We start from the raw sequence: 12,189 nt of genomic DNA, 5'->3' as shown, positions 1-12,189 counted from the left end.
TATACATTATGGATACATTAACTCAGTGTCTCTGGCAATCTTAAGGAAATGCCCTACTTTACATCTGCAATTGGTACTTTATTTTATTTTAGCTAACTTTCTATTGCAATTGCCAAGTACAGCTACACTCATTTTCCAGAGTGCATCAAATTTTTGTTCCACTTACACTTTCATGGAATCTAAATAAGAAAATCTGAAGTTATCCTGGATTTATCTGAGGCCAGATGAAAGGTCAGACAAGACCAGGAGCAGAAGACACACCAAAACCGAAAGGGTGGTTTGACTGCAAGTGCCCAAAGACATACATCCAAATGGCTATCCCTAATTAAGCATGCTTTCTGGCTTGCAAGTCGTGAGAACTGAGAGCGAACTTCTCAGAGATGAGCCAGAGGATATGGCAGGTTATGGAAGAGAAAAATAAATCATAGTATCCCTGTGGACAGACCCTCAAAGAGCAGACTCTGCTGGTTAAAGCTAGATCAGACATGCCCACAGAAGGAGGCGCTGCTCGACTACTTTCTGCATCGCTGGAGGCACCTGCAGTTGGTGGGCTTCTCACCCGCAAATCAGGACTCAGCTGCAGATGTCTTGAGGCATTTTGAAATTATAGCTTTGACTCATTTTTGTCTGAATCTTAAAGTCAATGGTTCTTTCTGGATTATTTTTATCAATTTAAGGTACCGTTTTTGTGTGTATCTAAGCTCACTGATGGCCAGAGAAACAATCAGAGCCACTTGAATGCCGGGATGTTGTTTAGCAGACACAATATATTGCTGTAAGAAATTTTACTTCTTTTCATCAGCTATAGTCAGAGGACAAAATAAGTCTCCTGGCAAAATCAATTTGTCAGCTAGAATTTAGAGTATGTATGCTGAAAAATGACTTGACCCTTGACATGAGAGAGGGGAACTCTTAAAAAGAGAAAAATCCCAAGTGCTTTGACACTTATTAAGGAATCACTGGAATTCTGTCTGGGACACTTTCTTAAAATAGGGCTTTTTAATCCCTAGGTCTCAAAGTGCTTTCTAAAAGGCCAGTGAACTTGGCTGGTGAACTGAGGGACTTAAATATATTGTGACTTCCCCAAAAACTCGGAAAGAAAACTGGTATTAATATCTTTTTTTTTTTTCCACATTCCAGGTTGTTTTTCCATGTTGTTTTCTTCTTCCATTTTTGCCCTGAATGGTTTTAGTCTTGAGTCCTTGTCAGAGACACTGTGACTCAGAGCAGGGGTGATGACAGTTTGCTTTTCCTACTTTGATACATTGTTGTAGAAGCTGGTATAGATAAGACAAAGAATCCCTGTACCAAACAATCATTATGCCGAGTGTGTATCTTCCTTCAGATGTGTTTATTTATCAGAAGGGGTGTCAGAGGAACATTCCCTGCTCTGCATTTTTAAACCTTGTATATATGCTTTGACTTAATGATAAAAATCCCAGGCTTTTTAAATGGATGGGCAGTAGATCTGAACTATAAATTCAGTTTCTGCTTCATGCACCACTTTGTTAATACAGCAAGAAAACCAGCATTTTCTCTGTTACCTTTACTAGCTAGCATCCCTAGGGCTGGTAGATAGATCGCCAGGATATATTTTGGAATGTATGATTCACTTCTGTATCACCACTGCCCAGCTCCCAGGATCAGACCATCGTGCCTCAGTTGAGATTTTCATTTTACTAAGTAATTCCACCACTGAAAAGGATGAGCATACATAGAGAACGTGCTACCTTGTAAGGAGTGGACTTCAGATCATGAAGTATTTCGTCTGCCAGGATTCCGCAGCGCACAAGTGGGTGATCACGTGGGAGAGGCCATGCAGTTGGCAGTATCTGTAAGGCATATTTTGTCATGGTTATAGAACATGATGTTATCTGAGCATTACAGCCTGGAGGGCCTAGTCTTGTGTCACTCTCATTGGATGCAGTGGTAGTACCTATTTCACACACCTCTGAAAATCAGATGTGAAATCTGCAGCTCTGTGTCAGTAGGACCAGTTCGTAGGTTGTTTTATTCTTTGCATATCATGTGCCAGTATGCCAATCATAGGGATAAAGTTTCCACTCTTAACTCATGACATAATTGGTAAATAGTCATAAATGGAAGTGTAAGGCTTCCATAGTGTATATGGAATAAGCTCCTGCTAAATCAGGCCTTGATGACATGGTGCTTACTTGGCAGTACAAACAACTTCTTAAACAGAGTATGTCTATTTCCATCACACAGTCTAGCAAGACTCTGGTAACTGCACACGTAATTTTATGTACAGTAACATTAATTAACTTACTTATTTGCAGTTAGAAAAAGAGTATGAATATCTTGACAGCAGGCAAAACTAAGGGTGTGAAGCATCCTTCCATATTCAGCACTTCTAGACAGAGCTTGTGTTGTACTCAGAGAATCTGTCACTTCTTGAGCAGGAATTTAACTAGTTAATTACAAAATGTTAATATTTGAGAATGTTAGTATTTCAGATGTCTTAAGTATTTTTCCAGATTTTGTGAAGGACTCACATGGGATCGATGTCAGATATCTTTGCTTTTTTGGGATTGCATCTCTGCTACATTCCTTCTGGGCATTAACTACATCGAAGCTGTCATTTTTATGGGGTAGCAGCAGAGATTCATACTGCAGAGTGTCCTCTCCAACTGCCTTCTCCTCCCATGAGAGAGGAGACCACTAGACTGTGTAGGTCTTTCCTGTCCCTAGCCTTTCCTTTCCTCATCCCCATCATAGTTCTTTCCACCCTTGAATCATGTTACTTCCCAATCTGTCCTTAATTAAATGACAGCAACAAACATTGCATGTGCTGATGGCTCATCGTTCTATCTTGAACTTTCTGGTATTAATTTATTTTTAATTCCCACACAGAAAAAAAAAATCTTACATCTGTACATAAATTGCAACATGAACTCAAGTGAAAAATACAGACTTTCTTCCCAGAAGATGCACTCTGCAGATGCCCTAACTCCTCTAATATTGGTGGTTAGCATATGTCCAAAGAATCGCACAAATTTTACAGCTTATTGGAATGATTGAATCTAGCAGCTGTTAAACAAGGGTTAGTGAACAATACCGGAAAAACTTGAACCATATATTAATTACAGCCTTTTTAACAATACAACATTTATTCCACCCCTTTTTCACCCTGTACCAATCCAGACAGGCTGCCTAATGAGAAGCTGTAAATTGTGTAGAAGCATATCCACTCTATCCCGGATTTCAGACATCCAGCAGAAGCCATTGCACAGCCGTGGCTGTTTTGGTCTACACAGCCATTTAGCAAACCTAGCATGTGGAGTAAGACTTTAACACATCTGTTATTATTTCCCTCAATCTACAGGAGTGCATAACAGGTGACGGATCTGAAAAAGCTGTGTAAATAAGTAGAATGGTGCTCTCGCTAGTGAGGCAACATACTGAGAGGAGAAGAATTGCATACCCCCTTGCAGGGCCAGAGAGAGGGCTTACTTCGACTCCCAGGAATTACATTTTGTTTCCTCTCCCGTGCTGGTGAGTCACATTCCAAGCTGCTGTTAAGGCGATAGGAGAATTAAAGTGTCAGCTGCTTCTCCTGCTCGTTCCAGTCCTGGCAGCCGAAGCTAGACCAGCAATGGAGCTGCTGAACTAACTGTGGCAGGACTAGAGCAGGGGGCAAAGACGGTTGCTTGGGTCCATGCTCAGATTCTCCTTCTTCCCCACACTGGCAAGAACCATCACATGATGGATCTGTTGCTCATACCTTTGCATAACACCTCGTGGTCTAGCATTCAATGTGCTTGCCTGAGTATTTCTACCTGTTGAAAACAAGAATGATGGGACTGGTCTGACAGTAACGCTGGAAAATGAAAAGTTGCTGGTGATTCCAAGATAACCAAAGCACTAATGTCAGTAGGCATATTGTTAGAGTTTTGAAATGCATATTTATCTTGATTTTCTCTGCTATGCACTATTTGAATAAACTTTCTGCAACTGACTCTTTGGGCATTTTGGGGGATGCTCATTTTACAAAAGTTGCTTTCTCTGTTAGGTTAATGATTGGTGATCTTCCTTCCTCCCTTCCTCAGTCCCTTCCTTCCTTGTTCTCCTAATGTGATGGATAGTAACAGGCAGTTTTGTAAGTCAGACCTGACTTATACAACATCACAATTTGCTGACATAGCAGTAAATCAGTTGTCAATTATGAGAATTATGCTTTCAGGGAATTTTTCTGTTTGGGTTTTGTATATCAATTTGCATGTAAGTTTGTGTGAAAATGTTCCTTAGAACAATCACCCCGTTTCACAGTAATTAGAGACTTACAGCTCTAGTGAAATATAACCTTTTCTAGTGATTAAGTGTAATTTCCAGAAAACAACCTCATTGGGTTGTGGTATCCACCAGATCATAAATACTACTTCTCAATAAGCTCTGCTACAAGGGAATGATTTTTCCTGTAAGAGTATAAAACACACTTTCTCTGCCTTTTCTAAACGTTGTAGCAAGGCTTACATAGAACATCTTTCATAGAAAATATTTCATTTGTGAACTGAAAGACAAGACAAATCAAGTCAGTCAAAGTATCTACAAAATTTTCAATTTTATTTTCTCTTTTAATTTTTTAAACTCCTAAGTAATTTACATTTTGAAACAAAGTCATTGCAAGACAAAGTACTCACAAGTAGGAAATGTCTGAGTTGGAAGCACTGGGATTTAAAAGTATTTTGGTTTTATTAGCAAAACAATACATTAATTGATATTAGCTATTTTCTTTGAGTGGTTTTAGTAAGCTAACATTTTATTTTTAGAACTTTTTGTAAACTGCTTTTTTCAATAGCTCTGGTTAACAATCTTCATCTTATAATAGCACTACTGTACACCATTCTTCAAATGATAACTGCACTATAAGAGAAATTGGAAAATCCAGTTCAGTGGCAGAACAAGAATTTGAAATGCAAAACATGGCACCATGGGGAATGGCTGAATTAATTTTGAGTATCCACATTTCTATCACAAACACATAATGTATGAAACAACTGTAAAAATATGTTTCTGTCTAACACTCAGATATTATACTGGCACTGAATTGTTAACTTAGTAGTGCAACTGAAGGAGCAAAACTTGCTTAGTTAATGGTGCTGGTACAGTTGTGCCGCAACATTTGCAAGCCAATACAAAAGATTTTTCCTTAACAGAAAGTCAGCTTCAGGTCTACAGCAATTTCTTGTATATTAGTATCAAATCAGAGCTGGTCTGGTCTTCCATAATCCATCTTTAAGAAGATCCATCAGTAGTTTCTGCCATCTTGCAGAGGGAACACTTCTGGTCACCAGGTCAACTGAATCAGGAGTAATTGTGTGGCTACAGAGGGCTTCTGTTGCTGTGGGACAGATTTCTTTCCTTTGAGTCAACACAGACAACAACCCAATGCCCAGCTCAGTGAATGAAAAAACTGGACCTAAATGGACAAAGAAAGGCACCAGTACAAGGAAAAAAAAGCTGAGGAAACACAAAAATGATGGCTCTTAAAGTAATTAATATTGCCTCAGTCAGCTGCACAAGACAAATGAGTTATGGTAAACATCTTAAGGCTCAGGAATTAAAAAGCTCTAATAATCAAAGTAAGGGTTGAAAATGTTCCTGAACTAGACAGCATATGTCAAACCAAGCTTGCAAAACTGGCAGTCAGAAAGCTAATTGTTTTACTTGGAAATGGAACAAATTTAACGTGTATCCTATCACTTTTTTTTTTTTATTTTAACAGCCCTTTAAAAACTAACTCACAACACACTATGGTAATACTAAGAATATATTTAGCTGTGTTTTCCAAGAAGGCATTCCAGGCTTTTAATATCATCCCATATCGATAATTATTCCTTTGTTAGATAGCAGTAATCACTTAATGCATTGCAATATTGACCATATACAAAGACTTCCACTTTGCAATGAAATCTGCTGAGAGCAGAACTGCCTTTGGGACTTGTGTTGCTGTGAAAGGGAATTTGAAACGCTTCCCCATGTATAAATGTATCAACGTAATGTGAATCCAGGAACTGGAAAATTGAAGCATTTATTAAAAAAAAGGTCAAAAATTGTTTCTTTTGTCCTAGAATGTTCAGGCTCTCTACATTAACTTTTTCATGCTTTGTGCTGCTACAGTGAAGGCTAGTAAATTTTCATGGTTTCTCTTTTTTTTTTTTTAAAACAAAACCTGAGCTTTTAATGAAATAACATGACTTTGGGAACCCAAGTTTTGCAAATTATTACAGGAATCACAGTAAAAGAGGAGTCACGTAACCTTTTGCTTGGACTTACCTCAAGCAGAGCCTGAGTTTGAGATAAAAAAATTTACAGTGCTCTTTACAACCCATTACACCCCTGGTGTCAAGGTGATGCTTGAAAAGACTGCAAAACAGACTTTTTCTTTATTCTTCAGCACTGTTTATGTAAATGATAGGGGTGAAGACAAACACTTCTGGAAAACTGTCACTGATGTCCCTCTTAAATGTACATTCTGGGAATGTCAGTGTTTGCAGGGTTTTTAAAACTGATTCAAACAGATATATTTTTTTCCAAAGGCTAAACACATTTCCCCTATCCATATGAAAAATGCAGTCAATTGTCTCTTTTGAAGACTATCACTTTGCTTCTTACTCAGGTCATGTGTTTTCCTTTATTTGGTATTTGGAACTTACCATCCGTTCTTTCTAATGTTCTCAACCTTGTTGCTGTTTCATTATTGGATACTTGCTGTGGTAGATACCAGTTATCTGATTCCATTTCAGTTTTCACTAATGCAGACTATATGTTGTGGCGTCATTACTGGCAATGCCCAAAATTATTTAAGGTGTAACACCCTCATCTATAGATGTTTACATTAGGGATGTGAGAACTGGCATTTGCATACTGCAGAATTTTTCCTTTTGCTATTTAAAATGCATTCTGAATCAGTACAGGAAGCCACAAATGAGACTACTGACTAGGAGGTCTAAGAAAAGAGACAGAAGGTATTACTGCTTCCCTGTATCTGCTCTGGCCCTCTGCCTGAGTATATGGCCCAGTATACAGGTATTCCTTCAAGAGAGCTAGAATTCTTGTATCTGCTTCAGTGGATTAGTTTATTTAAACTGAAGTGTTGGGCCTTCCCTACCATAGCATGTATAGTGTTCTACTGCGAAGGCAGAAGTCACTGCCAAAGGGATAAATGAGTAGCAGACAACTGTATCTTAAACTGTCATACTCTGTATGCTACGGTCCACTACAGAGTATCCAGAAATAGGGCCCAAAACCCCGAGTAACCGAGTTCCTCTGGCTACCATTCATTGGATGACTCTGATTCTTAAGGAGCTCTTGCTCTATGTAACAGACAAAAGCATTTTACCCCATGTTTGCCTGGCCACCTCCCAGCGCGTTGTCTTGTTGAGCCGTGACGCTCCATCGTGCTTCTGAGCAGTTTATGAGCAGATTCCTTCGTAGAGACCTCAGGAATGCCATACAAAATTTTTGTCTGCTCAGGTGCAGGTCTATACCAGGGATTTCTTAAGCACAAGAATGACATCTAGGTTACACGACTACTTTTTCCAACTCTCCAGTCAACAGAGTTGTTCCAGCAAAATATTGTTGTGGGCCCAGTGCAAAACAAGCATTTGGATGGAAGGTTTCAGCTGATGCCTGACAGTCACAGGCATCTGTAAACACAGCTTTTATACTGGGAAATCAGGCATCTTCGCAACTGCCAGTGCCATCACCTCTACATTTAATTTAAGCAGAATGAACACATATGTCAATGAACTCTGTCTCCCCACATCATTACAGTTTTTCAAAGGGAAAGACACTTTCAGAGGGTTGCTTGGTCTTCCAGGGAGTAAGCTTGGACAGACACCAGCATGATCAGTTGTCCTATAATCAGACCAGACCCTACCTGTAGTACTCAGCTCCTGCTGTGAGAAAAAAACAAAATCGAGCCCTCTCTGTAAGCTTGCTCACCGCACAAAAAAACTTGCTTTCGAGCAACACAGTACAGAAGAAACCCCCAAACAGGCCCACAATCGATTCCCCTCGCTTGAGGCTCAGTAGTGAAAGACTTCGCTCGCTCTTTAACTGCCCGTTCTCCTGTCCCCTCGCCTGCAAAACCGGACAGGGCCACCTCCCGGTCTCACTCCAGCCCGCGTACCGACTCTCTGCTACGCGCGGGTGCTGCCCCGTCCCCGCGCTGGCGGTGCGGCGCGGAGCAGAGGCCGCCGGCTGTCCCTCACGCCGCTCGGGGTCCGCGACTGCGGGAGGGCGGCAGCGGCGGGGGCGGGGGCCGGCGGGGCGGCTGCGGCGCTGACAGAGCGTGATCCCCCCGCGCAAGTGTGCCGCGCTGGCTCGCCCTCTGCCCCCCGCCTCCGGTTACATCCCTGGCAGGAGACCGCGACACTCGGCTTCGCCCTCCAGGGTTATTTTTGGCCGGGGCCGCCGCACGCTGAACGGCTGCGGACTGCCCAGCCCCGGGCAGCCTTGCTGGCGGCGAGGCGCCGGCGGGGGGCCGGGGGGCGGGGGAAGGGGCGGTGCATCCCCCCGTGCCCGCCCCAGCTGCCCCGCGGCCCCGGCCTCCAGCCGGCGGGCCGCCGGGGGCTGCGCCGGCCCGCCTCCGGCCCCGCGGGGCGGGGGCCTGCCGTGAGGGAGCCCGGCCCCGCGGCAGCCCGCCGCAGGGAGACGCCTCTCCGCTCCGCTCCGCTCCCCGCCGCCGCTCCGCTCCCCGCCGCCGCCGCGGCAGCAGCGTGCGCGAGGCGCCGCCGCTCCCCAGCGGAGCTGCAGCCGGGCGGGCGGCAGCGGCCATGGAGAGGACCCCCATCCCAGTGCTGACGGTGCAGACGGCGCCCTACGAGGACCAGCGGCCGACGGGCGGCGGGGGGCTGCGGCGGCCCACGGGGCTCTTCGAGAGCCAGCGCAACTACCTGCCCAACTTCGTGCAGAGCCTCCTCTCCTCCGTCGACCTCCGCGACCGCCAGGGCTGCACCATGGTGGTGGGCAGCGACGGCAGGTACTTCAGCAAGACGGCCATCGAGATCGTCGTCCAAATGGCCGCGGCCAACGGGGTAAGCGGGCCCCCTCGCCCTCCCGCCATCCCCCCGGGGCGGCCTTCCCGCAGGCCGGGCCCCCGCGGCCGCCCCCGCCCCGCCGCGGGCCGCGGTGCCCCCTCGCCTCCCCGGGAGCGGTTCGGCGCCGTAAGGCGGGCAGCGCTGAACGGGCCGGTGGAAGCGAGGCGAGGGTCGGTGTTCCGGTGCGCCCGGAGCCCCCCCAGCCCGCCCGGCGCCGGCTCGCCCGTCCTTCAGGCGGAGCGGCTGGACGCTGGCGTGGCGGGTGCTGCCTAGGTGTAACGGCGGCGGTCGTGGTAACCCCAGGAGGCTGCTGGCCCCGCCGCCCTGCTTCACGCCTATTTTAGTCTGGGGCAGGAGTGGGAGCTAAAACCGCGGTTGGCTCTGCAGGAGGAAATGTAGCAGTATTAAAAATAAGTATGTGGGAAACGAAGGTGTCAGACTTGTATGTAATGCTCGGGATCCTTTAAAAATATTTAAGGAAAATGGTGTTATTGGAGCAAGAGGAATTCGGCATTTTGGCTGCGTCTTAAGAAAATAATTGTTCTCTATTTTTCACTTGTGAGCAAATTATGAAATGCAAGAAGAAACCAGTGGCAGATACCTCTGTGATCAGATGGGTTACAGCTTTTCTTGTGTGGTTTTGAAAACGGAAGAACTCTGGAAAAAAACTGGTGTCTTCTGATAGATGCGCATTCATGTGTCAGTGTGTATGTACAGAAAGCTGGAGATAGTACCTCGTGTAGGCTTGAAGTCTCTACCTCAAAGCAGAGCTGAAGCTGCTGTCTCTCATTATGATGGCTAAATTAATTCTCTAGATCTGGTAAAAGAAGTGACATAATTCTATAAGGGTGTTTTTTTGTGGTGAATTTGCTTTTTCTTATTTTTTTCAAAAGCTTCATTCTTTAAATGCAGTGCGGTTTTATAACCAGGAGATCTTTCAACTTTGAAACAAATCTCCATATGTGTTTGAATTTTCACTGCTGATTTATCATCACATACAAGCTATATGGATTCGCCAGCCTGGTATAAATAATGAGTTATTTTAAATTTATTTCTAAAGTACATTCTCACCATGCTGATACTGTCAAGCAGATGATACCTGAGATTTCGTAGAGACTGGCTGTGTTACGGGCTGGCTGCCTTTCAAACTCACTGTTCGTACAGGGCCTTGGTAGAGGCCAGGGCTTATGTGGCCCAGGGCATGAGGACGGCTGGTGAGGGGAATGCTGGTGAGGGTAGTGGTGGTGTTTCATCTGCAGCAGCGAGCGTGCAGGGAGCGAACGCAGAGCAGCGGGAGCAGGCTGGTGTGTGGGGCATTACAAGGAAGGTAGGACAGGGCCTGGAGGTGTGATGCACTCCGACCCCTTCCCCCATGTAGCTTCGTGGAGAAAGCCTCGATGCTGGAATTGTACCTGTTGACCAGGAGGGATAAAGCGCAGCAACAGCTAAAGCAAGAGCTGCCCTGCCAAGGCTGAGGTGCTTGCCTGCCCTTGCACGCTGGTAGGAGCTACAGAGTGGGTTACGGCCACAAGGACTGAGGTGCTGAGGAAGACAAGTTTAGGGTTTAGAGGACTGGGGGCTTGTCAGCCTGGTTGTGCTACATTCAGGACTCCTTCCTGACTAATTTTTTCTGTCAGCTTGCCTCTTTCCTGCTGCATCTGTCTTGTTCCCCATTTTGCTCTGTTTCCCTTGAAGATCAGGTGTTTTTGACCTCAGGAGATTTCCAGTTTGACATGTTTCTGGTACCTTCCTGTAGTAGTGCTTCCCTTTTCTGAAGTTACTGCAAGTTCTTGGAAACACATTTTCTCCTTAGTGTTTTCTGAAGCCAAAACCCAAGCTTTTCTGCTTACAGTTCCTGCAAATACCTGAATTCAACCATGACACTAATGACTAACGACAGTCCTCACAAATTCAGCAGGCCAGCTGGTGAGGTGCTACTGATACTGAAAAGGTTTCCCATTTCCGTGTGCTAATGCTCCATTCTCTCTTTACCATACTCAAGCTGCTTAGCCTCACCCCGGTTTCTGCATAAGCCTCACATTTACTTAGTGAATAGTGTTTGTCTGTTTTATTCTGCGGCTGTTAAAATATGTCTGAGAAAATATCAAAAGCTCTCTGAAGGCATTGTTTAGTGCTGTGCTGTGTAAGTGGAGAGGAAGGGAATACTCCTGAGGGCAGAGAGCTCTCTCTTTGGATGAGGTTAATGTCATTAGAAGGCATGTAGCCAGTATCACAAGGAAAGAAGTGAGCTGGTGTAGGCAGGATCGGATGAAACGTGAGGAAGCCTTGAAGTTGCATTCAAAACCTTTAGCCACCCCAGAGTGCCAGGAGAGGGATAGCCACATAGTGCTGATAAACTGAACTTGAGTCTCCTTCCTGGAAGACACATACCGAGTGTTATGGTTAATTGTGCCTGCTGAGTACAAAAATAAAAGGGATTTTCTATTATCAACTGTAAATGTATTGCCCTTTAGAGTTGCTAGGTTCCCCTTGTTCTAAATTGGTGACTCACCCCGCATTCCCCCTGTGTTAACAGCCTAACACAGTTGGCATAGGCCCCAGTACATGGAATGAGATGAGGCCCCCTGCCCAGTCAGCTGCCAGTGCTTGCCCTGCCGCCTTCTCATCTTCAGTCCCTCTGACTCAGCCCTCCAGCTTGGGGTTGCAGGTACACAGTCCACAGCTATAGGCTGTGTGGGCTTCCACTGGTGGCAACAGCTACAGGCTAGTCCATGCTGTGCAGCTGTAACCAGCACATGCTCCACCAAATCTTTTTGTTCAGCTCCTGTAGGTGGCTACCCAGGGTCACCCTTCAATGGGTCACACAGCTGGGGCTGTAGCAAACACATTTGGTTAAGGGACTGCATGTCATGGGAGAATGAGGGAGTGTGAGGAAAGCCAGATACAGGTCCTATACCATTTCAGGTTGCAACAAGCATTTTTGTGAAGTGGGTTGGTAGGAAAGTGTCTGATGTTCTATTTCACTTTTCGCCTGTGTCCTGTCAGTAGTAGTGTCCTACAAATTAAATGTAAGTGTTCCATTAGACCCATCAAGGGGATGTGTTGTCTTATTTTTGTTGCAAAGCTTAGGATTGGTTTAAGTGAGAAGCTGCTATGTGTGAGTTTC

The 12,189-nt window shown here is 45.0% G+C and overlaps 1 protein-coding gene across 1 annotated transcript in view; it reads left to right on the top strand.

Moving 5' to 3' along the window:
* The first annotated feature begins 8,646 nt into the window (after nt 1–8,646).
* Nucleotides 8,647–12,189, top strand: part of PGM5 (phosphoglucomutase 5) — a 79,580-nt gene continuing 76,037 nt past the window's right edge. Inside the window, exon 1 of the mRNA XM_074856716.1 lies at nt 8,647–9,059. Within this exon, the coding sequence (XP_074712817.1) occupies nt 8,799–9,059 (261 nt within the window). The 5' untranslated portion in view covers nt 8,647–8,798. The remainder of the gene's footprint in view (nt 9,060–12,189) is intronic.

The sequence above is a fragment of the Strix uralensis genome, chromosome Z, assembly GCF_047716275.1.
Source record: "Strix uralensis isolate ZFMK-TIS-50842 chromosome Z, bStrUra1, whole genome shotgun sequence".
Classification (NCBI taxonomy): domain Eukaryota; kingdom Metazoa; phylum Chordata; class Aves; order Strigiformes; family Strigidae; genus Strix; species Strix uralensis.
The sequence above is the reverse complement of the archived record's forward strand: the minus strand, read 5'-3'. Positions and strand labels throughout refer to the sequence as shown.